The following is a 26,800-nucleotide window of genomic DNA, read 5'->3' as shown; positions in this document are numbered from 1 at the left end:
TTTCTATGTTGGTGATTTCCTGGAAGAGTCGGAAGCCTCGTATACACCACAAATCACTGGTGATCAACCCCAAAATCTGCAGCCATATTTATGTATATACTACGAATACTGACTTCTCAATCAGCACCATGGACAGAGGAAGGGATAAGCTCATGAGAAGCACTGGCGTGTTGTAGGGTAATGGTAAGAAGAGCAGATCTGCTGACCATGAATGGTCTATGCACGGCTCGGTCACATACCCGGAGGCCACATGGGCACTTAAATGGCTGCAGCTAGTAGTTGTGACCCAGCAATTGCAGAGTATTAGGAGGATGAATCGGGAGATTGTGTTTCTAGAGATTTCTTATCCTTTAGGTTGGATTTGTTTGTGAGTACTTTCAATCATCCTTGTGCATGACAGACAGCACCACGGGCAGCACACGGACCGAAAATACACTCACCCGAGCTCAGTCTCACTAGATGTTCAGATGGGAGTAATTATGACCCATGTGCTGTCTGTGAGCACAATGGACAGGGCCGCGGACTGCACAATGGGAGCGTAATGGACCACACATGGACAGCACGAGGAACCACACAAGCACAGCGCGATGGACAACACAAGCACAGTGCGATGGACCACACAAGCACAGCGAGATGAACAACACAAGCACAGCGCGATGGACCACACAAGCACAGCACGATGGACAACACAAGCACAGCACAAGGAACCACAGAAGCACAGCGTGATGGACCACACAAGCACAGCGCGATGGACCACACAAGCACAGCGCGATGGACCACACAAGCACAGCGCGATGGACCACACAAGCACAGCGCGATGGACCACACAAGCACAGCGCGATGGACCACACAAGCACAGCGCGATGGACAACACAAGCACAGCGCGATGGACCACACAAGCACAGCGCGATGGACAACACAAGCACAGCGCGATGGACAACACAAGCACAGCGCGATGGACCACACAAGCACAGCGCGATGGACAACACAAGCACAGCGCGATGGACAACACAAGCACAGCGCGATGGACAACACAAGCACAACACGAGGGACCACACAATCACAGCGTGATGGACAACACAAGCACAGCGCGATGGACAACACAAGCACAGCGTGATGGACCACACAAGCACAGCGCGATGGACCACACAAGCACAGCGCGATGGACAACACAAGCACAGCGCGATGGACAACACAAGCACAGCGCGATGGACCACACAAGCACAGCGCGATGGACAACACAAGCACAGCGCGATGGACAACACAAGCACAGCGCGATGGACCACACAAGCACAGCGCGATGGACAACACAAGCACAGCGCGATGGACAACAAGCACAACACGAGGGACCACACAATCACAGCGTGATGGACAACACAAGCACAGCGCGATGGACAACACAAGCACAGCGCGATGGACCACACAAGCACAGCGCGATGGACCACACAAGCACAGCGCGATGGACAACACAAGCACAGCGCGATGGACAACACAAGCACAGCGCGATGGACAACACAAGCACAGCGCGATGGACAACACAAGCACAGCGCGATGGACAACACAAGCACAGCGCGATGGACAACACAAGCACAGCATGATGGAACCATACAAGCACAGCGCGATGGACAACACAAGCACAGCGCGATGGACCACACAAACACAGCGCGATGGACAACACAAGCACAGCGCGATGGACAACACAAGCACAGCCCGATGGACAACACAAGCACAGCGCGAGGAACCATACAAGCACAGCACCATGGACAACACAAGCACAGCGCGATGGACCACACAAGCACAGCACGATGGACAACACAAGCACAGCGCAATGGACCACACAAGCACAGCGCGATGGACCACACAAGCACAGCGCGATGGACCGCACACGGACAGAAAGAGGGACTGCACACGGATAGTATGAAGGACCGCACAAACATAGCGCAATGGACTGCACAGGGACTGCACACAGATAGCCCGAACAACCGCATAAGCATAGTGTGATGGACTGCAAAGGGACTGCATGAGCGACTGCACACGGACTGCACACGGACAGCATGAGGGACTGCACACGGACAGCATGAGGGACTGCACACGGATAGCATGAGGGACTGCACACAGACAGCATGAGGGACTGCACACAGACAGCATGAAGGACTGCACACAGACAGCATGAGAGACTGCACACAGACTGCATGAGGGACTGCACACGGATAGCATGAGGGACTGCACACGGATAGCATGAGGGACTACACACAGATAGCATGAGGGACTGCACACAGAGAGCATGAGGGACTGCACACAGAGAGCATGAGGGACTGCACACAGATAGCATGAGGGACTGCACACAGATAGCATGAGGGACTGCACACAGAGAGCATGAGGGACTGCACACAGAGAGCATGAGGGACTGCACACAGAGCATGAGGGACTGCACACAGAGCATGAGGGACTGCACACAGAGAGCATGAGGGACTGCACACAGAGAGCATGAGGGACTGCACACAGAGAGCATGAGGGACTGCACACAGAGAGCATGAGGGACTGCACACAGAGAGCATGAGGGACTGCACACGGATAGCAAGAAGGACTGCACACAGACAGCATGAGGGACTGCACACAGAGAGCATGAGGGACTGCAAACGGACAGCATGAGGGACTGCAAACGGACAGCACGAGGGACTGCACACAGACAGCATGAGGGACTGCACACGGATAGCATGAGAGATGAGAGACTGCAAACGAATAGCATGAGGGACTGCACAAGTCAATGGGCTAGTGAGCAGACAGTTGAAAGTGGCAGCATTCCCTAACACTTTACAGCACGGACACATGCACTAATTACGGTAACTCAAATTTTCAGGCAAAATTTGATCACTGAACTGAATGGGTGCGCCAAAAAATGGGGACTATATAAACATTATCTATATGGAACCAGTAAACAAAAATAACCTGAAGTCATACACACATGATTCTAGCATAATAATGTTGAAAAAAATTGCTTGTTCTCCAGGAAACAAAGCTGACTTTTTTATATTCTTGTCTGAACGCAGTCTTAGGCTACACTGTACACCGGTTGGTGAATGCGTCCATTGGCAGCTGTTTGCGCTTCCTTAAGTTACCAACAAGCGTGCCAGCTACATGCCGTTTGGCACAACTGAAACTAGAAATTCTTCGCAGGCAAAATGGAGTAGACTAGAGCATGCTGTGGTGATCTTTTCCAGAAACCACTCATGTACACCGGCTTACGGACTTTCCTGTCCACATTGCTGTCAGTGTGTGGTCAATTCTGAACACAGGCCCCCAAAAAAAGTTTGTCTAAACTGGCCCTTAGGGTTAAATGTTCATTGGTCATTGGAGACTTGATAATTGTAGACGTCTTTTGCGGAATCTAACAATGGAGGTCAAGTAGATCGAGCTGTAGAGACGACAGACAAAGCAATGCGTCAACCCGTAGGTGGCTCTGTACGGTAAAACAGCCGTGAAGAGGTTAATAATCCTTGGTGAACGTCTAACTTCAATAAAATAAAGGGGGATCATGGCTGAATGTCTACAGGAACCGTGTAATTACTACCGAGGAGATAATGGCAGTGGAGAAGTTTCTCTTGTCAGACGTTCCTAATTACCGTCTCACGGGGCATCTAACGATAAAAGATAACATTGATCCTTAAGAGGAAGGAACTATTTAATGAACGTAGGCCAACAATTACTCCAGGATCTGAGAAATCGTGATGTGCAGAACAATGAGCGAGCTCCTTACCGTGCAGGAGCGTTCACCGCGCACATCCATCACCCAAAGCTCGCGGGAGGCAGCCATTCTTCAACCAGGATCATATATATGTACAGTAAAACCTCTCCAAAAGACCACCTCTGCCAGAGGACCACACTGTTATCCAGACCAGTTGTACCAAATACTAAGCATACTGCCCATCGTCTTAGGGAAGCCCACCCTACTCAAAGACCATTTTTTCTATAACATTTTGGGATGTTGTCTTAAAAAGCTTCCACTGCAAAAGTAAGTTGAAGGGGTTACCCCCTTAAGACATCTGGATATCTGGAGACCCCACTCTTTAGGCCTTGGATACGGTCTGGAGGACTCAGCACAGTCATCTAGAACTTGTTTGGCCATCTATTTGAATAAGTGACCTGTAATACTACATTTCTCCAGCAGTGGCCACTGTAGGAGAAACATATGTCTGTACTGAGCTGCTCTTGGCGATCACAGGTGATCAATTGAGTTTTCAGCTTTCAAATCCACTAGATTAGCTAACCATGAGCAGATTGACATTTAGAAAAGTGTTTCTCCTGAGGGGATAACCCAGGGATGTAGCTGTAGGTAACAATCCAACAAGGCAGGGCACTTCTGCTTGAGGGGGTACAAACACTGCCAATATAACTGGGGCATAATTACTTAGGGGTCTTATTACAGACTTTACATAAAGGCTCGGAGGGATTACAAGAACCCAAAAATACTACAATACGTCACCAAATATTATCACTGTAATGTAGAGGTTGAATGCCCCCTCAAAAGCACAAATTCACAGTGCTTTTATAATATGAGCTTTGTATTGAGGGGTTGTTCCAAATTAAAAAAAACAAAAAACAAAAAACATGGCTGTGGTGATGAAAAAAATTAATGAAAAAAGTTCTAAAAAAATATTACTAAAAAAACATTTAAAAGTTTGCCCCCTTTTTTCACAATTAAAAATAAATAATTTTAAGATATAAAAAAATAAATATATTTGGCATCAAATAAAAGGCCAATCTGTCAAAATATTAAATTATTTTTATAATTTCTAAATTATAAAAATGAAATGAAACGTGATCGTTAAAATGTATATACTCCAAAATTGTGCCAATGAAAACTACAACTCAGTGAACAAAAAACAAGAAGGAAAAATAAAAAAAAGTTACAATTATCAGAAATTATGAAACAAAGCAACTTTTTTTTTTTTTTAGAATAATATATTAAATAATTACATCAATTCAAAATAAAATAAAATAAATTAATAATAATAATAAAAAAAATAAGTAAAAAACCTATACGAGGTTGGCCGGGAGAATCATGATGTTGTATAATTTTTGCTGTATAACGAACACCAGAAAAAATGGCCAAAAGACAATAGCAGAATTTTATTTTTTTTTCATTATTTCACTGCACTTGGAATTTTTTCCCCTTGATTTTCAGTACATTATATGGTAAAGTGAATGGCGGCATCCAAAAGGATGACTTGTAGTACAAAAAACAAGTCCTCGTATGGCGATGCGGATGGAGAAATAAAAAAATAAAATAAATTGTTCTTAGAAAAAAAAAGAGAAGAAAACATGAAAGCGCAAATCCAAAATGTGGTTAAATAAAAGTATAATAAATGTTCTAAAATCAGCGGCAACACGACACCGGGAAGCGCTAATGAAAGCCGCGTCCATTCAGTTAGAAGCCACCCAGCGCTATATACATAAGGGATAAGGTATCCGCGAGGAAAGGATTTGAGATGATCATTGGTGACATAGTTTGGATGTTACTTACGTAAGTGCATTTCACGAAGATTTACAGCCCCCGAATCTGCTTCTCTTTTAATCCCAGGGATCTTGCCAAAGATATCCTTATTCCTCACAAGACACTGCTGCTGCCAAAATACAGAAACTGGAGTCGTTTGACCTGGCACACCCCATATGATGTTATATGCTGGCTCCGGGGGGGAGGCAGATCCATATCTCAGCCCTCAATGATCGCTGTAGAGGGCTGTTCGCATTACCGAAAAATAAAAAAATATTTACCTTCATGAATTGTGAGATTCAACGTCATTTCTAGAGTAGAAATACATGAAATCTAGGTACAGCTATAGAGGATGCATATCTAGCCATCAATCCCTGACCCCAGCACCTGAGACGAGGTGGGCCTATTACAGATTTTGCATTGACCCATGGGGTTACAACTTACACCTTTGCATGAAATAAAAAGTAAATTGTAGCAAAATCGTAGATTACAACACATTTTTCTGACCAACTTTCTTGACTCTTATTTCCACGACCAAGTGATTTTTCACCCACGTGACTTAGGTAGGCAAGAGTGGATTTCTGCACACATGTATATGTTGATCACCGATCACTTATGGTTCTTTAACACTGAACCATGTAAACCACATTGGACCATAGTAAGAGGATCACTTCACTTAATGATCAAGATGAATAGAATTTGAGTTTTTGTGATTTAGATCGAATTAAGCATAAAAGTTTGGTTTTTAGGCCCAGGAAGATGTTAGAGGGAAAAAAAACATTACTGACTTCGCCCCTCACCTGTCCTGGGGCTGCTGCTCTTCGTCTGGTCAGCTGCTGGCTCCCTCCGGCTCCAGTCTTCTTTTCCATCTTCCATCAGACTAGTCCTCAAGTGATATCAGACGTCCCATGAGGCTTAGTGAACACCAGAAGTGCCAAGAACGAAGAAGACTGAAGATTAATCTTCTCTTCCGAGTTGGAGGGAGGAAACGAGCCAGCGGAGGACCAGGTGGAGAACTGTGCCACTAGGATAGGTCAGGGGAGGTAAGTTTATTTATTGTTTTTCTTGTAGGAGAGACCTCAAGCAGCAGAACAATCAGCAAGTTGAATTTCTCTGCCATATCTGAGCTAATATCATTTTGCCAGTTTTGCTCATTTCTACTCGGGGAGTAGACTAGGGGAGGTTTGTTGACTGTGATGTTTGATTACAATTTTAGAAAATGGCTAAGTCAAGAGATGTTGATGCTGGATGGCGGGGGCTCGGTGATGCCTACAGTGAAGCACGGCGGGGAGCTTGATGATGACTGCAGTGAAGTATGGTGGGGGCTCAGCGATGCCCTCAGCAAAGTATGGAGGAGGCTCAGTGATGCCCTCTGTGAAGCATGGTAGGGGCTTAGTAATACCAACAGTAAAGCATGACGGGTCTCAGTGATTCCTATAATGAAGCATGGCAGGAGCTCGATAATGTCTACAGTAAAGCATGGCAGTGACTTGATGACTACAGTGAAGCATGGTGGGGACTTGTTGATGTCTACAATGAAGCCCAGCAGGGGATTGGTGATGCCTACAGTGAAGCATGGTGGGGGATCAGTGATACCTTCATAGAAGCAGGGTGGAGGCTCAGTGATGCCAACAGTTAAACATGACGGGTGCTCAGGGATTCCTACAATGAAGCATTGGGTAAGCTCGATAATGACTAAAATGAAGCATCGTGGGGGTTCGGTGTGGAATCTAGTGTAAATTCTAAAAAAAAGCCTTAAGATTCCTCAGGAACGCTGCCAGAAACTAGCGCTGGTGATGCGTCATTTTGGCGGCAGGTCCTACCAGCCAAAGTGGCTTTACTAAAGTACTAAAGACACTTGTTATAATCCTGACACTGCTGGAGTCAATAAAACATGCATTTTGTGGTGAATTTAAATAAACCACTTGTTATTTTTGTTGTATTGAGCTTTTTATATTGTTTTTGTTTCTTTGGTTTTTTTTTTGCAAAGGGCAGAAAATTGGTAAATTTTGTTAATAAACCAAATTTGCAATGGGCAAGGATGATTAATTACGATTGCAGCTGTAAGATATACAAAGATCTTATTCAGATCCCCCTACATAAATGCTGAGAAACTGATCACAGAGGGTCTATAATCGGACCCCCATCTATTGGCAACAGCTGCGAGTGACTCCATCGGTAGAAATAGATGCTTCGGTTGACACTTAATGTAACGTTTATGATAATGACCAAATGGTCATTAGTGAATATTTTTTCTAAAAAATATTTTCCTCCAAATTTTCAATTTTTTTTCTTCATGGATAAAAATTGGTCGTGTCGAACCCGATACAAACTAAGAGGATCCATCAACAAATTTGTCATCAGTTTTTCAAATTGTGTATATATATATATATATATATATATAATATATATATATATATATATATATATATATATATATATATAGTGTAAACCCAATTCCTCATCGGCCAATCACTTCATGGTAGCCTCCATTTTTTAAGAATCCAATCCCTGGACCGTCTGGTAATTGGTGGCATCATAGGTTCAGATGATCCACATCTTCTGCAGTGGTGATAAAATACATGTGTCGCATCTTTTTGGAAATCCCGTAACTGAAGGCTTGATGGCCTCCAAAAAACCCCAAGACAAACCAATGGTATCTTCAGACAAGAAGGGAAACAAAATACCTTTCTAATAGTCAAAGGACGACGGCGCAGTTGTCGGAGGGGCTCCATATGCATCACAAATAACGTGAAATTGACCTCCTTTGATTTGGCTCTCTCTGTTATTAGGGGCCTTTGATAGACGCCGTAGACTATTGTGCCCGGTTTCTGCAATACTCCGCTGCCCCTGACATGTGTCATCGCTACATGGATGGAGATAATAAGGTTTTTTTATCTGGACGGGAGCTTACAAGCGAACAGATCTATACAGTGCACCGAGATCAAATAGAGCAACGGTTTGTGTGCATATGTCCGACTGATGTGCAACACTTAGAAAGGCAACGGACCTGAGCCAAGGAGGCCTCCTCAGTCCCACCAAAGCTCCTTGGGGTTCAGCCCTCCAGAGCGGCCCACATTCCAGCCAAGCCCCTTCTCCTGGGGTCTGCGCCTTTAGCTAATAGAGAATCACCCAGACGTGAACGTGAGAAAGTCTGACATGCCGGGCTCCTGGAATATGAGATAAAGGAGGAACCTTCTTGTTTGCCTTCACCCAGATAAATTAAAACATAAAAAGACCTCATGTTTTGTCCAAGTGATACTTTCAGATGGACAAGTAATTGCTCCCTCCTTCCTCAGCAATCAAGAAAAGATCAAAGTCACATTCCAGCGGGCCGCCCCGCCCCGGTAACCGGGCACAATCTCTATGACATATGGTTGCCAAAAATTGACTGAGAAGAAGATAATGGTCTAATAAAAAACCAAAATGACCAGAGGGTCTTTAATGCAAGAAAGTTTCATATGCGGAAATTAATGTAGCCACCAAACGCTGAGACATTGGGTTCTGAAAGCATTATGGTTGTGTATCCATGTAGAGTCAAGACGGCAAGGATCCAACATCATTATAAGGGATCGGCAGAGGGTATTCTGGAGGACCTGCAATGGTAGGCCACAAAGATCTAGTGGAAAGCAGCGCCGTTTGGAGCCAATCGCTTGCCCTCGGGGTCTATTTCTTGTAGGATGACCCAGAAGAAACCAATTAGATCTTATTGATGATCTTTCCCATAAGAAAGGATATGACGCACATTGACGTGGATATTCTGGAGAGATGGACGGTGACCATCAGTCTTTTCTTCAGGTGGACCTAAACTGCCACGTGTAGAAGAATCTTACAATATGGCAGCGCACATAGGAGACCACTGGTCACTGTATGTGTCGTAACACCAGAATATACATCTACATGCCAAAAAAGGAGCCTGTGGCTCATGAATGAGAATAGTAAGCTGGACACTATAAAGGGCAATCCCTGCTCACTTTGTGGCTGATTCCTCACAATCCTCAAGAAAATCTGCAGGAATTTGGATCTTTTCTGGATTTTGTGGATGGCAATGTGCGCTGTCAATGATTTTCATTGACCCATAGGCTTGGACCAATATCGGATATGTCCAAGTGATTTTTTGAGCGGACTTTCAGTACAGCACCATAGACTATAATGGGTACATGCTTTCCCCATGAAAGCCACGTTATAGAATACATACCTGGAAAATGGGCGTATGGATAAGGCCTCACCTTACTGTAAGTACTGCGTTGGAGTCTTAAGGGTGCAGTCAGACGGCCATATAATTCGGACCGAGATCGGACCGCAGTGTACGGATTGGCTGGCGGGTCTCCCAAACCAAATGCGACAGGTGCATAGGAATATATGAAGTCGTCAAGTTCAGGAGAGCCGCCAGCCAGTCCGAGCACATCGGTCCGATCTCAGTCCGATATATATGGCCGTCTGACTGCGCCCTAATAATCAGTAATTACGGCTCTTCCTAGCACAGTGCCAAACTATGGTGGAATGGAAAGACCCCACAAATTCTGCTTTGTTCAGATTCCTTCTGTGAGGGTCTTCTTGCTTGTACCTTGTCCATCATTTTAAGGGGGTCCTGATTTCCAGATTAGTTTTCCCTTTGTGTCCGGATTCAACCTATGATTTTTGTCTTTTTAATTTTACCGCTTTCAATATTCTCCTCCAGGTCATGAATTGCGCATAGAGACGACAACTTCCACCTGTAAATCCAATCAATTATTGTAATCGCCCCTGTGATCTGTGCTCACGGCCGCTGCCTCCATCTTTCTTGCAGAATTGCAGCTCATTGTCCCCACAACAATAAGTATTTGCTTATGCAAGTGGAGGAGAGACTGAGTGGGGGTCTGACAGGAGAAGGTGGTCACTAAACAATATTTGTTATAGATGAAAAAAACAAGATGTGGCAGAGCTGAGCTCATTACAGAAGTATTAAAATATGCATTGGCCCACAATAACCAATCCCAGAGCTGCTTTATTTTTTGCCAGGCAATTTAAGAAGTGCAGAGACACGCCCCCAGTGCACTTCCAGCCTGATTTGCATATGGCTTCTACACTACATTTCTCCTGACTTGGACATCAGATCTCTACACAAAAGGTGTCATTTATACTGGGAGACAAGCGTCTATACAGGCGTACTAATACTGCCATATCTAATAAGGAGCTGACGGGATCCCTTTAAGTGTAGGGAAAATGCTTTCTTTTGATAAGCTTAAAATAAAAATTATAGACTTGGCGCAAACTACTATAAAAGGGTGCACAACTTCTATGAATGTGTGTAAAAACAATTCACAACGCGTTAATTTTTTTTTTTTTTTGCTAATTTCTACAGCGTTTTCCCTATGTTTTAATATCTGTATTTTTGGTACTTTTTTCCTTTTTTACTGCGTCATGGTATTTCAAATGACGGAATTCATCACGAAAATACTAAATACTTCAGTCACATTAATACTTCAGTTTTAACCAACGTAAACAAAATAAAAAATAATTTAAAATAATAATAATAAATATAGTAATAATAATAATGGGAGGTTTGGGTCGGTTTATGCAATGTGGTCGATCCTTTTCTTTCCTAAATTGCTGCAAAAATACGCTCTGTGCTCAACACGTGAACTTGCCTTTATGGTAGAGAAATTGCACAAAGCTGCGGTTTGGTGAATAAAATAAATAAATAAATAATACAAATAAATAAACAAAGATGTCAGGAGTCAAACAAATAAAAAAGGACAATGAAAAATGTCCCCCCCCCCCTAAAAAAAGCATGAGTCTCACAATACCCTGGTGGAGGCCAGACATAGTGGATTGCAGGGTGAACACTTTGGGGAAGGCTCCGGGGTCTTCACACCTCCGTATTCCGCAATTTTGCTCAAGGCAAGAAGTTTCCTCAAGTTTCGGGAGAACTTTACAGCAAACACTTGTGGATTCTGTCTCCTGGATGAAATTCTCACAGCTGTAAAGCGCACGGTAATAGATTTTATTGTAGATCAGGCCATATATCGGTGTAAAACCATTCAGCCCTATAGTAAATGTCTATACCCGCTGCACTTCTTTTAGTCCGACATCCAATAATCCAGAAAGCCATTAGATTTCCATCAGGCTTTCGAAGATTTTCGAAGATCGTGTGACCTGTAGCGTTTTTTCTTGTCATCAATAATATCGGACATTCAATGCGGCAATCCATGCGGGGCTACCTCCTGTAGTTTACATTTCCTTCTGAAGTGACATGCCATTTTTTTTTTCTATGTGCAATGTGGAAAGATCAGCGGTGTGTGAATTAAGGCACAGATTTTAAATTTCACGCTGATTTCAGGGCAGAAAACCCATTGGAAGCATCGTGATAAATCATCGTGTGAACGTGACCCCTTAAATCTATTTTGGACTTTTTCTTTACTTTTAAGCTTTGTTCACAAAAGTTTTCGAGGCATTCAAAAAAGGTTTTTTTTTGGAGGAGTTTTTTTTTCTTTCTTTTCCTAAAGTGGTTTTAGGTTATGTTCACACAGATTCTTCAGTTTTTAGAGCGGTGCCGTGCCAAAATCCTCATCAAAACTTCCTCAAAAACTCTTGGAAATATCTTCCTATTTGTTTGAATGGGAGATCCAGTTTAAAGTTCATATTAGTTGATTTTTTTTTTTTTTGCCTAGTGGAAAAAAAAAAGTCTATCTTGTTTGAAGCAGATACTGATGGAAATGTCTCTAAATTAGGCACTGTCCAATCAAAAGTCTGGAAAATAAACAACTTCTAACCTGCTTCAGAAAAAAAAAACTCCTCCAAAAAGCTCTTCAATTTTCCTGAGAAAGTTTTGAACGCCTTAAAAACTTTTTTTGAACACAGCCTGAAGGGTCTGAGCAGACGACGTCTAAGGCTGTGTTCACACAATGCGGATTTTGCTGCGGATCCGCAGCGGATTTGGCCGCTGCGGATCCGCAGCAGTTTTCCCAAAGTTTACAGTACAATGTAAACCTATGGGGAAAAAAACCGCTGTGCACATGCTGCGGAAAAAGCCGCGCGGAAACGCTGCGGATTATTTTCCGCAGCATGTCAATTGTTTGTGCGGATTTCGCAGCGGGTTTCAACCAGCACCAATAGGAAAGTGCTGGTGAAAACCCGCAGAAGAATCCGCAGAACAAAACGCAAGAAAATCCGCAGTGAAAATCGAAGTGGTTTTGCACTGCGGATTTTCCAAATCCGCTGCGGAAAAATCCGCAGGAAAATCTGCAGCGTGGGCACATACCCTAATAAATTCAGGCGCACCCGATTTGTTTTCCAAGAGGAAGACGCTTTAGGACAAGCCGACGGTTTTTGTCCAGAAATGTTTTTTGTGTCTCTTTGGTAATTTCTCGAGCTCTTGTTACGTCGTTTTTTTTTTTTTTACTTCTGGTAGGTTTTTCTTCGGCAATTTTCCACTATTTTTGTGTCTTTTTTTTATTAGCGTTTTTCAAGCATTTTTAAGGAGGATTTTGGAGCAGATTCCGTGTGTGCACATAAAGCTTAACATTCCGGAACTTAACGTAATCCGTAATCAGACGTGTATTTTAGACCGCTCGGGTCCTAATGCAAAAATGTTTAGTGGGGGTCCCCCGACTATCAAGTAGAATGATTAATAAGACGAGTATCCCCGTGAGGTCCAGAGGGATATGGAGCGTCGGGGTGCGCCCGTTACCCCCTCATCCAGAATAACTAATAACCCGGCACCTATGGGTTCCCGTGAATATTGCCTTGCAGTGAGTGCACTCATACATTATACAGCTCTACATGGAGTGGGGTCTTCCTGCCCATCTGAGTGCAATGACCCCCCATGTCTCCGAGACTCTTCCTCCAGTGCGGTCACTGGTCTGTCAGCTCGTACTGGGATGAGCAGAGGGGGGATATAAATATCTTGGTCAGAGCTGAAGTGCTATGGCTGAGCTGTGGGAGAAGATCAACACTTCAGACAAGTCTCCAGCAGCTAAAAGACAAGTTGAGATCAAGTTCGAATAAACTTTGCAGGAGTCAAGCCCCCTTTTTTTTTCCTTACAGAAGACTCCATGCTCAGAAGACCACTCCTCCTTTCGAGTGAAGCAGTTGGTTTCTTTGATCTAAGTATAAGTGGAGCTGGAGTTGAGGTATTTTTAGAGCAATTGACTCCTTAAACCACGTGTGCCCACGTTGATCAGGATGACTGTTCAATCGGCCCTTGTGCCAATCTTGCTCTTGGTGCTGGTTTCGGGCATGGTGCGCTGCGTGCCGTTACTCGCCTCCCAGAGAAATGATACCCAGGACCGACATTGGGAGACCCTATTTTCTAGGTCAATGTCTAGGATCTCGGGAGACAGAAAAGACACAAACCGGGAAAGTGACTATTTGCTGGGCATCAAGAGGCTGCGCCGGCTTTACTGCAACGTGGGCATTGGCTTCCATATTCAGGTTTTACCCGATGGCAGAATTAATGGGACGCACAATGAAAACCGAAACAGTGAGTACATTTATTTCTTTTTTATAAACTGTGCAATTAGACGGTGAAGTATGTGGACCTGAAATCCTCTGCACTGCTGCGAATTAAGACATTTCCTGGTCGAACAGATTATAGAGCTTTCTGATAACCGGAGGAGAAATTTGCACAAAGCAGCGGCAGGAAAGTGACACTTAATGTCGCAGCCGCTGGATTGGGTTCTGCTTGGTTGCAGATTGCAAGATTAGTGTCACTTTAATGTGATCTTTTGCCTTGAGTGTGTGGAAGGGGGGCTCCCAGTGGTCTTGCATTTATGTAGATTTAGGAACTAATAAAGGCTTAGGAAGCCGTGATAATCGCTGGCTTGTTCTATCACAGGAGACGTCAGGTGCAGCACCGGCGCTTGCACCACCGACGGACAGAAATACTCTGGGGAATCGAATAACACTCGTCACTCTGAACTGAAGACTTTTTTTTTTTAGTGAAGTGATGAACATCCGTGGCGTCTGTACAACCAGACCAAAGCTAAACAGATATTGATATTACAGAACTGTAGGTCCTGTGTGTGCCGCCATATGGTGCCCATATAGAAAATGCTGAAATATATCTTCCATCAGGTTTTATCTCCCCGACAGTAAAAAGCTCCAAGAAACCAAAATTATTCTTCTGCATAGAATGTCGCCATACGTGTTTCTTCATACCGCAGTTATATAGTACAGCTGTGCTGTATTTCTTACAGATTATCTTATTTTTCATGTAAAAGAAGCATAACTTTATTACTATATTGGTTTCTGGGGAGGGAAAAAAACTGAAAGGGTATTCAAGTCTGCAAAAATGTCACGTTTGTAAACTTTTTGATAACCTTTTTAAAGTAGTAAGAAAGTGTCGCATTGAGTTGTGGCAGCATATGGCAGCAGTATTACGGTATAGGCTGTGGTTATTCTTTGTAGGCTGTGTTCAGTCCATCACGTTTTTATGCATTTTGTGGCATACATTTTTAAAAATGAAAGAAAACTGCAATGTTGTGTTATTTCATTACAAGAAAAGAATATCAGTATTGTATCAATGCAAATCCAAACGCACCAAGTAGTAAAAAGTCACTTTTCTATCAAAAGGTTTGGCAGAAAAAGCATTTGATAGTGATTTCTGCCCCCTAGTAATACGCGATACTCAACAGAAAGAATAGGATTTGGGGCAACACTAGGAAGACAAGTGCCGGGAAGTCAGACCACTACGCCTGCGATCAAAGAAAATCTGAGAGGTGCAAAGTAGTAGGATGGAAAGTAAGAAAGCAGGGCTGATCTGCTCACTTATGGGGTGCACAAGGATGATCTGCTCACTTATGGGGTGCACAAGGATGATCTGCTCACTTATGGGGTGCACAAGGATGATCTGCTCACTTATGGGGTGCACAAGGATGATCTGCTCACTTATGGGGTGCATAGGGCTGATCTGCTCACGTATGATGTATGGGGTGTAAATGGATGATCTGCTTATGTATGTGGGGCATAGGGATGATCTTCTCACATATGGGGTGCACAAGGATGATCTTCTCATTTATGGGGTGCATAGGGATGATCTGCTCACTTATGATGCATGGGGTGTAAAAGGATCTTCTGCGTATGTGGGGCATAGGGATGATTTTTTTTGTTTTATTTTTTTATATAGCGCTAACATATTCCGCAGCGCTTTACCGTTTTTGCACACATTATCATTGCTGTCCCCGATGGGGCTCACAATCTAAATTCCCTATCAGTATGTCTTTGGAATGTGGGAGGAAACCGAAGAACCCGGGGGAAACACACGCAAACACGGGGAGAACATACAGATGTTGTCCTTGTTGGGATTTGAACCCAGGACTCCAGCGCTGCAAGGCTGAAGTACTAATCACTGAGCCACCGTGCTGTCCGGTGATCTGCTCATGTATGGGGTATAAAGGAATGATCTGCTCACGTATGGGGTGTAAAGGGATGATGTGCTCATGTATGGGGTGTATAGGGGATGATCTGCTCATGTATGGGGTGTATAGGGGATGATCTGCTCATGTATGGGGTGTATAGGGGATGATCTGCTCATGTATGGGGTGTATAGGGGATGATCTGCTCATGTATGGGGTGTATAGGGGATGATCTGCTCATGTATGGGGTGTAAAGGGATGATGTGCTCAGGTATGCAGTGCACATTGATGATCTGCTCACGTATGGGGTGTAAAGGGAGGATCTGCTCACGTATGGGATGTAAAGGCATGATGTGCTCATGTATGGGGTGCACAGGGATGTTCTGCTCATGTATGGGGTGTAAAGGGATGATGTGCTCAGATATGGGGTGCACAGGGATGATCTGCTCACGTATAGGGGGGCACAATGATGATCTCATGTATGGGGTGCACATTGATGATTTGCTCACGTATGAGGTGTAAAGGTGTAAAGGGAGGATCTGCTCACGTATAGGGGGCACAGGGATGATCTGCTCACGTATAGGATGCAAAGGGATGATCTGCTCACATATAGGGGGGCACAGGGATGATCTGCTCACGTATAGGGGGGCACAGGGATGATCTGCTCACATATAGGGGGCACAGGGATGATCTGCTCACATATAGGGGGGCACAGGGATGATCTGCTCACGTATAGGGGCACAGAGATGATCTGCTCACGTATAGGAGGCACAAGGATGATCTGCTCACGTATAGGGGGCACAGGGATGATCTGCTCACGTATAGGGGGCACAGGGATGATCTGCTCACGTATAGGGGGCACAGGGATGATCTGCTCACGTATAGGGGGCACAGGGATGATCTGCTCACGTATAGGGGCACAGAGATGATCTGCTCACGTATAGGGGGCACAGGGATGATCTGCTCACGTATAGGGGGCACAGGGATGATCTGCTCACGTATAGGGGGCACAGGGATGATCTGCTCACGTATGGGGTTCACAAATCCCAGGTTATGTGACTTCAGGCATCATCATATCTAGCCAGGTTGAGATGGCTGAAGTAGAGCGAGGCATGCACACAGTAATGTCACCAAATCATCCTCACTGACATCAGCGGCAGAGCGCAGCCCTTTATTACACGCTTTCATATAATGTTAGGATATAGTTAGAGGACACGTAAGGCCAGCAGGACCCGATGCAACCGCAGAGATCAACAGGAGGCAACTGCAGTAATTAGTGGCCAACACAAAATACATAATGCATTGGCTGCCAGATTCCTACAGCTTCTCTGTGACATGGATGAAAAAGCAATGGCCCCGTTTCCTTATGACAGGTGAATTGTACATCAGTCCCAATGAACGAAGCGATGGAGTAAGAAGCGCCAAATTCATGTAGAAGCAAGAATGTCATAATTAATATGGTGCATCTTACAGTCTCCGTTAGTGAGATTACTCCATCCGGGGGCCGGTGTACAGTTCTGGAGTAAATGTAAGTTATATTATGATGAATTTATCCGGCAAGCTTGGCCATGCCACATCCAGCCCCAGCTCTGCCAACTTTGGAGGATCTGGCCGGGACTGGCGAAAAAAAAACACGAAAAGCAGCAATTTTTTTGTAACATTTCAAGATTTTTACAACAGAATTCTGGCAAAAAAACACAATGATGAATCGGGACCAAGGTTTAAAGAGTGTGTTGGTGGATGGGTAGATCGATACGTGGATGGATGGATGGATACGTGGATGGACAGATGGATGGATGGGTGGATAGATGGGTGGATCGATGAATCAATGGATGGATCAATGGATGGATAGATGTATGGATAAATGGATGGGTAGATCGGTGGAGAGATGGATAGACAGATTGATGGATGGGTGGATAGATGGATGGATCGATGAATCAATGGATGGATCAATGGATGGACAGATGTATGGATAAATGAATGGGTAGATCGGTGGAGAGATGGATAGACAGATGGATGGATGGACAAATAGTATTAATAGAATCATAAGATCCTATTAGATTATCGCATATCCCGCCCAGTCTTATTAATGTTGTGTAATAAATGCATTTCTAAGCGTAACGACTGTTCATGGTATAAACGAGGAATTATATATTTCTTCTGTTGATTGGTAGAGAATGTTTTATTTGCATAAAAAAGATGAAAAATAGTTGGATTATTTCATAGCTTTAAGGTTGAAAGAAGACACAAATCATTCAAGGCCACCCCATAACCCAAATGTAGATAATGATCGTTATACGAGACCGTGGGAGGATTCTGTATTCATTCTGGAGACACATGCTTGGAGTTTCAGGTCGTCATCATCATGTAGACATAATATAATAGATCATGGACTCATCCCTTGTTACACTGTAACATCAACAATAGCCGAAAGTGCAAGAACATAACCAATGTAAAAGAAGAATTGGGTGGGGGTAGGAGGGGTATGGAGCTTCTCATGTTGATCACTTGTGGACTGTTATAACTTTTTTTTTTTTTTAATATAGGTTTGTTGGAAATTTCTCCGGTGGAAGTTGGAGTGGTGAGTCTTTATGGTGTGAGAAGTGGACTATTTGTTGCCATGACTGGAAAAGGGAAGCTGTACGGATCGGTAAGTTCCTTTAGATATTTCCAGCTATTATGTATATCGCTAGATATAAAGAGACTACTAGGAATAATGAGAGCATAGACTGGCCGTAATGGTTACAGGTAGAACTGGTGGGACCATGCGTGGACCAAGGGACACAACAGTTAAGTGGCGCTGCCTACTGTCTATCGGGCGGTGGAGGGATCAGTCACCGCTCTACCGTGAGTTTGGGGGATTAGTTCTTGCCTCATCTGTTTAAGTCCAAGTAATCTTAGGACACAAAATGACTTCTACAGACGTCTACAATTAGGACTTGGGAGCAGAACACACTGTCACACAAGGTTAGTAATACTGTGCAGTACACTTAATACGTAAGGGGAGTTATTCCAAGCTACCACTTGCATACTTGAAAGAACATGCCATTCCTAACATTGTTAGCCCCGTCATTTAATTAATCTTCTCTGGTGAACGTGGATCAGATCCCTGGAGACCATTCATGCTGTAAATCATACTTTATCAGGGGCACAATAAAAATAAAATGGAGAGTTTCATGTAGTCGCCCAACAGATGGTGATGACCACATGGGAAAGCCTTCCTGCTGCCCCGTATGTGCTGCATACTCCTACTGCGGACAAGACACCAGGAAGGTTTTGGGTCCCTAAATTATAAGAGAAATCATACAGCAAATGTCAATACGGAGGTTCCCTACAATTCCTAAAAAGCCTCCTGTGTTCCGCAGTAGGACTTCTGGGGGAAAAATACACTATTATGACTTAACACACACAGTCGGCCAATTGTAGTCTATGTTGTCATAATCAAAGATCTAGGCAACTTCCAGGTAATTTTATTTCTATTTTTTGGGGGAGGGAAAATGTTAATGTTTGATAAAATAATATAGATAAGGGCTTTGGTTATAGAATAAACCTAAAAAAAAATCCATACATAAAATAAATACAATATAAAATAAACACAAAACATCTAACTACAATATTACTATTGGGATAATGAACCAGTAGACAAAAACAGGTGGACAACCTTGTTCAGAGAAAGAAATGCAAGAGGAGCTCCATAGTTGAGAACATCAAAAGAAAGTCAAAAACAATTTTTTTTTTAAATAGTACAAGTTTTTTTTTCCCCGCAACCATAAATCTATGATAATCAAAAAGATTAAATGATCTTGAAGGCAATGGGTTAGAAAAATGGTTCTTAGCAGTCTGGGAATTTTCAAGATGATGTTGAGTTATCAAAGATAAAAAGAACATGGTTCAGACATTTTATTATATTTATACAGGAATTAGAGTAGTGCTTGAAGGTTTGTGAATTATTCAGAATTTTCCACATTTCTGCATAAATCTGCTAAAACTACATCAGATTCCACCCAAGTCCTAACAATAGAAAAAGAACCAAATCAAACAAATTACTAAAAAGCATTACAGTCTTTTTTTTTATTGAGGACAATGATCCAATATCACATGTCTGTGAGTAGCAAAAGTATGGTGACTCTTTAATATTAGCAGATAAGGAGAAATTAGAACCTTGCATTTTAAGTTAATGGGATGACAATCAGGTGTGAGTGGGCGACCTGTTTTATTTTAAAAAACGATGATCTATAAAGGGGTTGAGGAGCGATCTTCACAACATGTTTGTGGAAGATTATCATGGCACGAACAAAGGAGCTTTCTGAGGACTTCAAAAGAAGAGTTGTTGATGCTCCTCAGGCTGGAAAAGCGTGCAATTTATTTTTAAAAGTTTGGACTCCACCAATCCACGGTCGGACAAATTGTACACAAATGAAAGAAATTCAAGATAATAATTATCCTCCCCAGGAGTGGCCGACCGAGAAAGATTACTCCAAGAGCAAGACGTATAAAAGTCTGCAAGGTCACAAAGGAACCCAAGGTAATCTCTAAGCAACTAAAGGTCTCTCACATTAGCTACGGTAAGTTAGGCCACGTGCACACGTAGTGGAAAGTGGTGCGGAGTTCTCCGGACTGATTTTGGTAAATCCGCAATGCGGATTTACCGCGTTTTTTTTTTTTGCGGATTTTGTGCAGACTCCACCTGCGGTTTTACACCTGCGGATTCCTATTATGGAGCAGGTGTAAACTGCTGCGGAATCCGCACAAAGAATTGACATGCTGCGGAATAAACAACACTATGTTTCCGAGCGTTTTTTTTTCAGCAGCATGTGCACAGCGGATTTTATTTTCCATAGGTTTACCTGGTACTGTAAACTCATGGAAAACTGCTGCAGATCCGCAGCGTCAAATCCGCTGCGGATCCGCAGCAAAATCCGCAACATGTGCACACACCCTTAAGGTCTATGAGCCCAGCATACAGAGGATCCACTGAAAAACAATGGTGTGCATGGCAGGATTGCAAGGAGAAAACCACTGATCTCCACCTGCAATGGAAAAGCCAGAAAGATATTATTATTTATTATTATAGCACCATTTATTATAGGGCGCTTTACATGTGAAAAGGGGTATACGCAATAGAAAACAAATTCAATAACCTTGACCAAAACAAGTCATCGACTGGTACAAGAGGAAAGAGGACCCTGCCTGTGAGGCCTCTCAGTCTACAAGGGATGGGTGAGGATACAGTAGGTGAAGGTAGAACAATTATTTCCAAGGAAATGTCAAAGTCTAATATTTTTGACTTATTTGTTTGATTTGGTTCTTTATTAGTGATGAGCGAATATACTCGTTACTTGAGATTTCTCGAGCACACTCGGGGGTCCTCCGAGTAATTGTTAGTGCTAGGAAATTTAGTTTTTTGAGGGGTTCACAAACTTTTAAGCACTGCTGTGTATATATACGTAAGGCAATGAGTTAACTTTGAAGGACCTGTTGCACTGTACTTGCGCTATTCAAGCTTTGAACAATACACAATGTCTTTGAACTTAGAACACAAAAGTGCCGCTGCCCGTAGACAATGACCGAGGGCGTCTTTACGTGCTAAAATGGTTGGATAAGTCTTTGTTAACCACAAGAAAATACATGTGGGTATAATTCCTCATTTGTTTATAGGAACCACAGACCCATCATGGTCCACACCTGTCCATTTGTTACTTTTGATGCTGCATGTGTTTCCATTTTGATCTTTTTGGTGGATTTTTTTTTTCCCAGCAGAAGTCAAAATTTTTCAGTCAAATTTGTATTCATTGAAAAGTCACAGATCTTTACAAAAAGGTCAATATATATCAACCAGATGTGAACATGTCCTTAAAGCAGATATTTCTGGAAGATCTGCCAACAATCTTTGTACGGTGTATGCCCCATTGCGCTGAGAGGTCGGGTGAGCAATGAATGGATTGTGACCTGACCGAGCGTTTCTTTTCATTCCTTGGGATATAAGAATACTGTAGCTAATGATAAGAGATTTTTGGGTAAATCCAACTAATTTTGGTGATTTGCCAAAAACTGAATATCTATGGCCCACCACAGACATTAGATTGAATGGAGATCACACCAAATTTGGATGGATCTACCATCAGTTTGACCAAATGGTCAACTAACTCTCCTCCGAAAATCAAAATACAATTGAAGATGAGGTGGAACAGTTGGGTTTCTTTCAAATGATCTACTGGCCATCTTAAAGGGTAAATTTGTTGCCTATCTATAGCATATAGGATATATGATTGATCTCTCAGAGATGCCTACCAAACCGGAGAACGGAAGGCTCAAAGTTAACTTATAAATGGAGAGCTAGTGAGCGAGTGCGACCACGACTCCTACTGACAGTGATAGAGAGGTGGTTGCACAGGCTTACTACTACTTTCATTCACACAGAGATATCTGGGGCTCCTCATACATTTCGGACTTATCTTGTTGATGGGGATATATATTATTTATCTGGCCACCAGTTCAAGACGTCCAATTTGATTAACATTGTGTCATTCTTTTTTCTCTTATCCCCTTACAGAAACATTTCACTGATGAATGCAAATTCAAGGAAACGCTTCTTCCCAATAACTATAATGCATATGAATCGAGACGCTACCCTGGGATGTACATAGCTCTGAGCAAAAACGGAAGGACAAAAAAGGGGAACCGAGTATCTCCAACTATGACACTGACACATTTCCTGCCTCGAATCTGACAGCACTGGCCCTTGAGAAATCCTCGGAAAAGAGCTCCTAATCTTGAGAAATCCTCAGAAAGGAGCATCTAAGCTTGAGAAATCCTCAGAACGGAGCTTCTGATGTTGAGAAATCCTTGGAAAAGAGCACCAGGCCTTTAAAAATCAGGAGCACCTTACCTTGAGAAATCCTCAGAAAAGAGGGTTTTGATCTTGAAAGAGCCTTGGAAAGGAGCATCAAATCTTGAGAAATATTTGGAAAGGAGCTTGTGATCTTGAGAAATCCTCGGAAAACACCACCTAACCTTGAGAAATCTTCGGAAAGGTGCTTCTAACTTTGAGAAATTCTTGGAAAAGAGAACCAGACCTTGAAAAATCCATGGAAAGGAGCTTCTAACCTTGAAAATTCTTTGGAAATGAGTTTCTGATCTTTGGAAATCCTTGGAAAGGGGCACCTAACCTTGAGAAACCCTCAGAAAGGAACAACTAACCTTGAGAAACCCTCAGAAAGGAGCACCTAACCTTGAGAAACCCTCAGAAAGGAACACCTAACCTTGAGCAACCCTCAGAAAGGAGCTTCTGATCTTGAGTAATCTTCGGAAAGGAATTTCTAACTCTGAGAAATTCTTCGTAAGGAAGGAGCACCAGACCTTGAGAAAGCCATGGAAAGGAGCTTCTAACCTTGAAAAATCTTTGTAAACAGGCTGCGAGAAGGAAGAACTTTGTGCACTTTCAAAAAGTTTTGAAGCAAGAACTGATGTAAAATATTTAATTTAATAATTTAAGTATGTATATACGGTCCAGGAAGATTTAATTTATAGCTGATGACTTTTGTATTCACTGTAATATTCTATTCCTTTTTTTTTTTTGTTTGTTGGGGAAGGGTAAAACAGTCTGCTAACTCCTAAGCTGCTGAATGGGCCTACAATGTGTTGCTATGCAATGTGCTGTGAGTCACGGCAGTATTGGTGCCATTGTTGAGCTGCTATTCACTACTCCAGGTTTTCTGTTTACAGGCCGTACACATAGGGTCAGACTGTACGGATTTTTTCGGCTACAGCAGATAAGGTGAAACAAGCGTTGGGCTGAAGCTACCAACATGGTTTCCTCCGATTCAGTTACTATTAGGCTGAGGCTGGGTCAGTTTACGTCTTATAGAAGGTGCGGGGGCAAGAGGACGACTCCGAAATCTGTTTTTAGACCTGTCACTGCTGAACTCTGAACTTCTCCAGCAGTCAGTCGTAAGTCACACAGACAAGGAGCACATGTCCTTTAACCCCTTCATTGGATGACACTTAGCAGCCTTGTCAAAGTATCTGCTCATTAATTAAAATAGAACTATTGCGCTTCTTATCTCAGCGCTGTCGTATCTATTGGACTGGAAGGAAGCCTTAACGAACGACGTGTTATTAAAAACAGGGGCAAATTCATCAGGGGTTTTAGCTGTAGATGGGATTTACCTTCGATCTCAACAACTTTATGGTTTTCTTATAGATCAGCGTGCTGGTTCTTAAAGGGGTTGTGCCATAAAAAACAATAAACATATAGCACCTAGCCACAGGATAAGTGATAATTGTATGCTGGAACACCCACCAGTCCCATGTGAGAACTGGGCGGTAGTGAGCACAGCTCCATTCACGGTCTATAGGAGGTGGTCGCACAGGCTCACTACCGCTCCATTCACCATCTATAGGAGGTGGTCGCACACGCTCACTACCGCTCCATTCACTGTCTATAGTAGTGGTGGTCGCACTCGCTCACTACCGCTCCATTCACCGTCTATAGTAGTGGTGGTCGCACACGCTCACTACCGCTCCATTCACCATCTATAGGAGATGGTCGTACACGCTCACTACCCTCCATTCACTGTCTATAGGAGGTGGTCGCACACACTCACTACCGCTCCATTCACCGTCTATAGGAGGTGGTCGCACACGCTCACTACCGCTCCATTCACCATCTATAGGAGGTGGTCGTACACGCTCACTACCGCTCCATTCACTGTCTATAGGAGGAGGTCACACACGCTCACTACCGCTCCATTCACCGTCTATAGGAGGTTGTCGCACACGCTCACTACCGCTCCATTCACCATCTATAGGAGGTGGTCGTACACGCTCACTACCGCTCCATTCACCGTCTATAGGAGGTGGTCGTACACGCTCACTACCGCTCCATTCACCATCTATAGGAGGTGGTCACACACGCTCACTACCGCTCCATTCACCATCTATAGGAGGTGGTCGCATACGCTCACTACCGCTCCATTCACCATCTATAGGAGGTGGTCGCACACGCTCACTACCGCTCCATTCACCGTCTATAGGAGGTGGTCGCATACGCTCACTACTGCGCCATTCACCGTCTATAGGAGGTGGACGCACACACTCACTACAGGAGGTGGTGGCACACGCTCACTACTGCTCCATTCACCGTCTATAGGAGGTGGTCGCACACACTCACTACCGCTCCATTCACCGTCTATAGGAGGTGGTTGCACACGCTCACTACTGCTCCATTCACCATCTATAGGAGGTGGTTGCACATGCTCACTACTGCTCCATTCACTGTCTATAGGAGGTGGTCGCACACACTCACTACCGCTCCATTCACCGTCTACAGGAGGTGGTCGCACACACTCACTGCCGCTCCATTCACCGTCTATAGGAGGTGGTTGCACACGCTCACTACTGCTTCATTCACTGTGTATAGTAGTGGTGGTCGCACTCGCTCACTACCGCTCCATTCACTGTCTATAGGAGGTGGTCGCACATGCTCACTACTGCTCCATTCACTGTCTATAGTAGTGGTGGTTGCACACGCTCACTACTGCTCTATTAACTGTCTATAGGAGGTGGTCGCACACGCTCACTACCGCTCCATTCACTGTATAGAAGCCTATAATTTATGGGACAACCCCTTTAACAAGGCGCACGCTGAGACATATTGGTGACCATGGTGCCTAAAAAAAATTGTCCTGCTGATTGGATTTTGAGCATTATAGGTATCATCACGTCTTCAGTCACCCAGAATCGTAGCTAGACGTTCCCACACTATTGGGCCTATCGCCCTATGGGTCCCGGTAGGTGGTCCCTGTACAGAATGTGAAAAAAAGAAAGATGTAGAACAGAGATGTAGAACAGAGCAGGACACTAAGCTTCTTTTTGAGAATGTGATGGAGTGAAATAATGCCTGGCATTTGGGGTACTTGTAGGTTATGGATATGGTGATGCCACGAGTTGGATGATGTCATGAGTCTTTATGGAGGACGTTATGCTTTCTATAGGAGGATTTCTGCTGATTTCTTATGTTCATTCCCATCAAAAATATTACATGTCTACCTCACTTTCGTGTCGGAGGACTTATACTCTTGTTCCCGTACCCAGGTCCTCAATTTTTCCTTATGTGGCCAAATGTTCTGTAGGTAGGAGCCCGAGCCGTCTATTTCAGCCTTGTCACGTTTCAGTTATCTTTACCCTACGACTTACTTTTAGTAAGGATAATCATGGTAAAAATATTTGCAGGCAGCTGTTGGTCCGCGCTATATGGTCATCAAGTAACCTTATATTTTTCATTATATACTTTGCAAATGTTCAGCCTGGTATTGGGGACTGGAGCGTTATAAAACCGCTGCCAGTGCAAAAATACTTTCTAAATCCCTCTCAATCCAGGATTGGTTTGGTTTATGGGCTGGAATATTGTATATCACTGATCGCTAGAACAGGATATTTACTGATGTGCTACTTTAATTGCCAAATTCTTACTTACATTCCGGATTAACTCTTCCCTTCTGTAACATCGAACTCCAGTTTCTGACGCTGCTGCTTTAAGAATCAAGTGATTTTCACTTTTTAGACCCCTGTGCAAATACTAATGTGCTTCTAATATGCACAGGTAAGGCTAGGTTCACACTTCATAATTATTCTTATTGTTTGGGGGTTTGCTGCTACTTTTTTCTTCTTCTTAATAGTAAATAATTTTATTTTTTTGTCTTGGGGAGAATTTAATACTTTGGAAGATACGGTTATCTTTGGGATACTGAGTTTTAGTAAAATAATTACTGTTAGAATTACGTTCTAATCCCAAATTCGGAGCGTGTTTGACCCGACAATCTTCAAAAGTCTTTGTTCTCCTGGTCATGTGCCGACCGCGCTCCTTGTTCTTCTCTACCTGTTGTCTCAATGTTCGTGACATCATGACCATAAGATGTGCAGATCCTAAGGACGAGGAGATGCTCTGATTCATCTGCACATGCGCTGG

The 26,800-nt window shown here is 43.5% G+C and overlaps 1 protein-coding gene and 1 long non-coding RNA gene across 2 annotated transcripts in view; one reads left to right on the top strand and one right to left on the bottom strand.

The window, feature by feature from the left end:
- The window catches only part of LOC138648783 (uncharacterized), a 183,467-nt gene that overhangs the window by 111,577 nt on the left and 45,090 nt on the right, over nt 1-26,800 (bottom strand). The gene's annotated exons all lie outside the window — the stretch shown is intronic.
- On the top strand, nt 13,661-22,561 carry FGF4 (fibroblast growth factor 4). Its single transcript, XM_069739693.1, has 3 exons — nt 13,661-13,958; nt 18,378-18,481; nt 22,385-22,561. Exons 1-3 carry the CDS (start codon nt 13,661-13,663, stop codon nt 22,559-22,561), a joined length of 579 nt encoding a protein of 192 aa, XP_069595794.1.

This window comes from Ranitomeya imitator, chromosome 9 (assembly GCF_032444005.1).
Source record: "Ranitomeya imitator isolate aRanImi1 chromosome 9, aRanImi1.pri, whole genome shotgun sequence".
Taxonomy (NCBI): Eukaryota; Metazoa; Chordata; class Amphibia; order Anura; family Dendrobatidae; genus Ranitomeya; species Ranitomeya imitator.
Note: the sequence above shows the minus strand (reverse complement) of the source record. Positions and strands in the feature narration are given on the sequence as shown.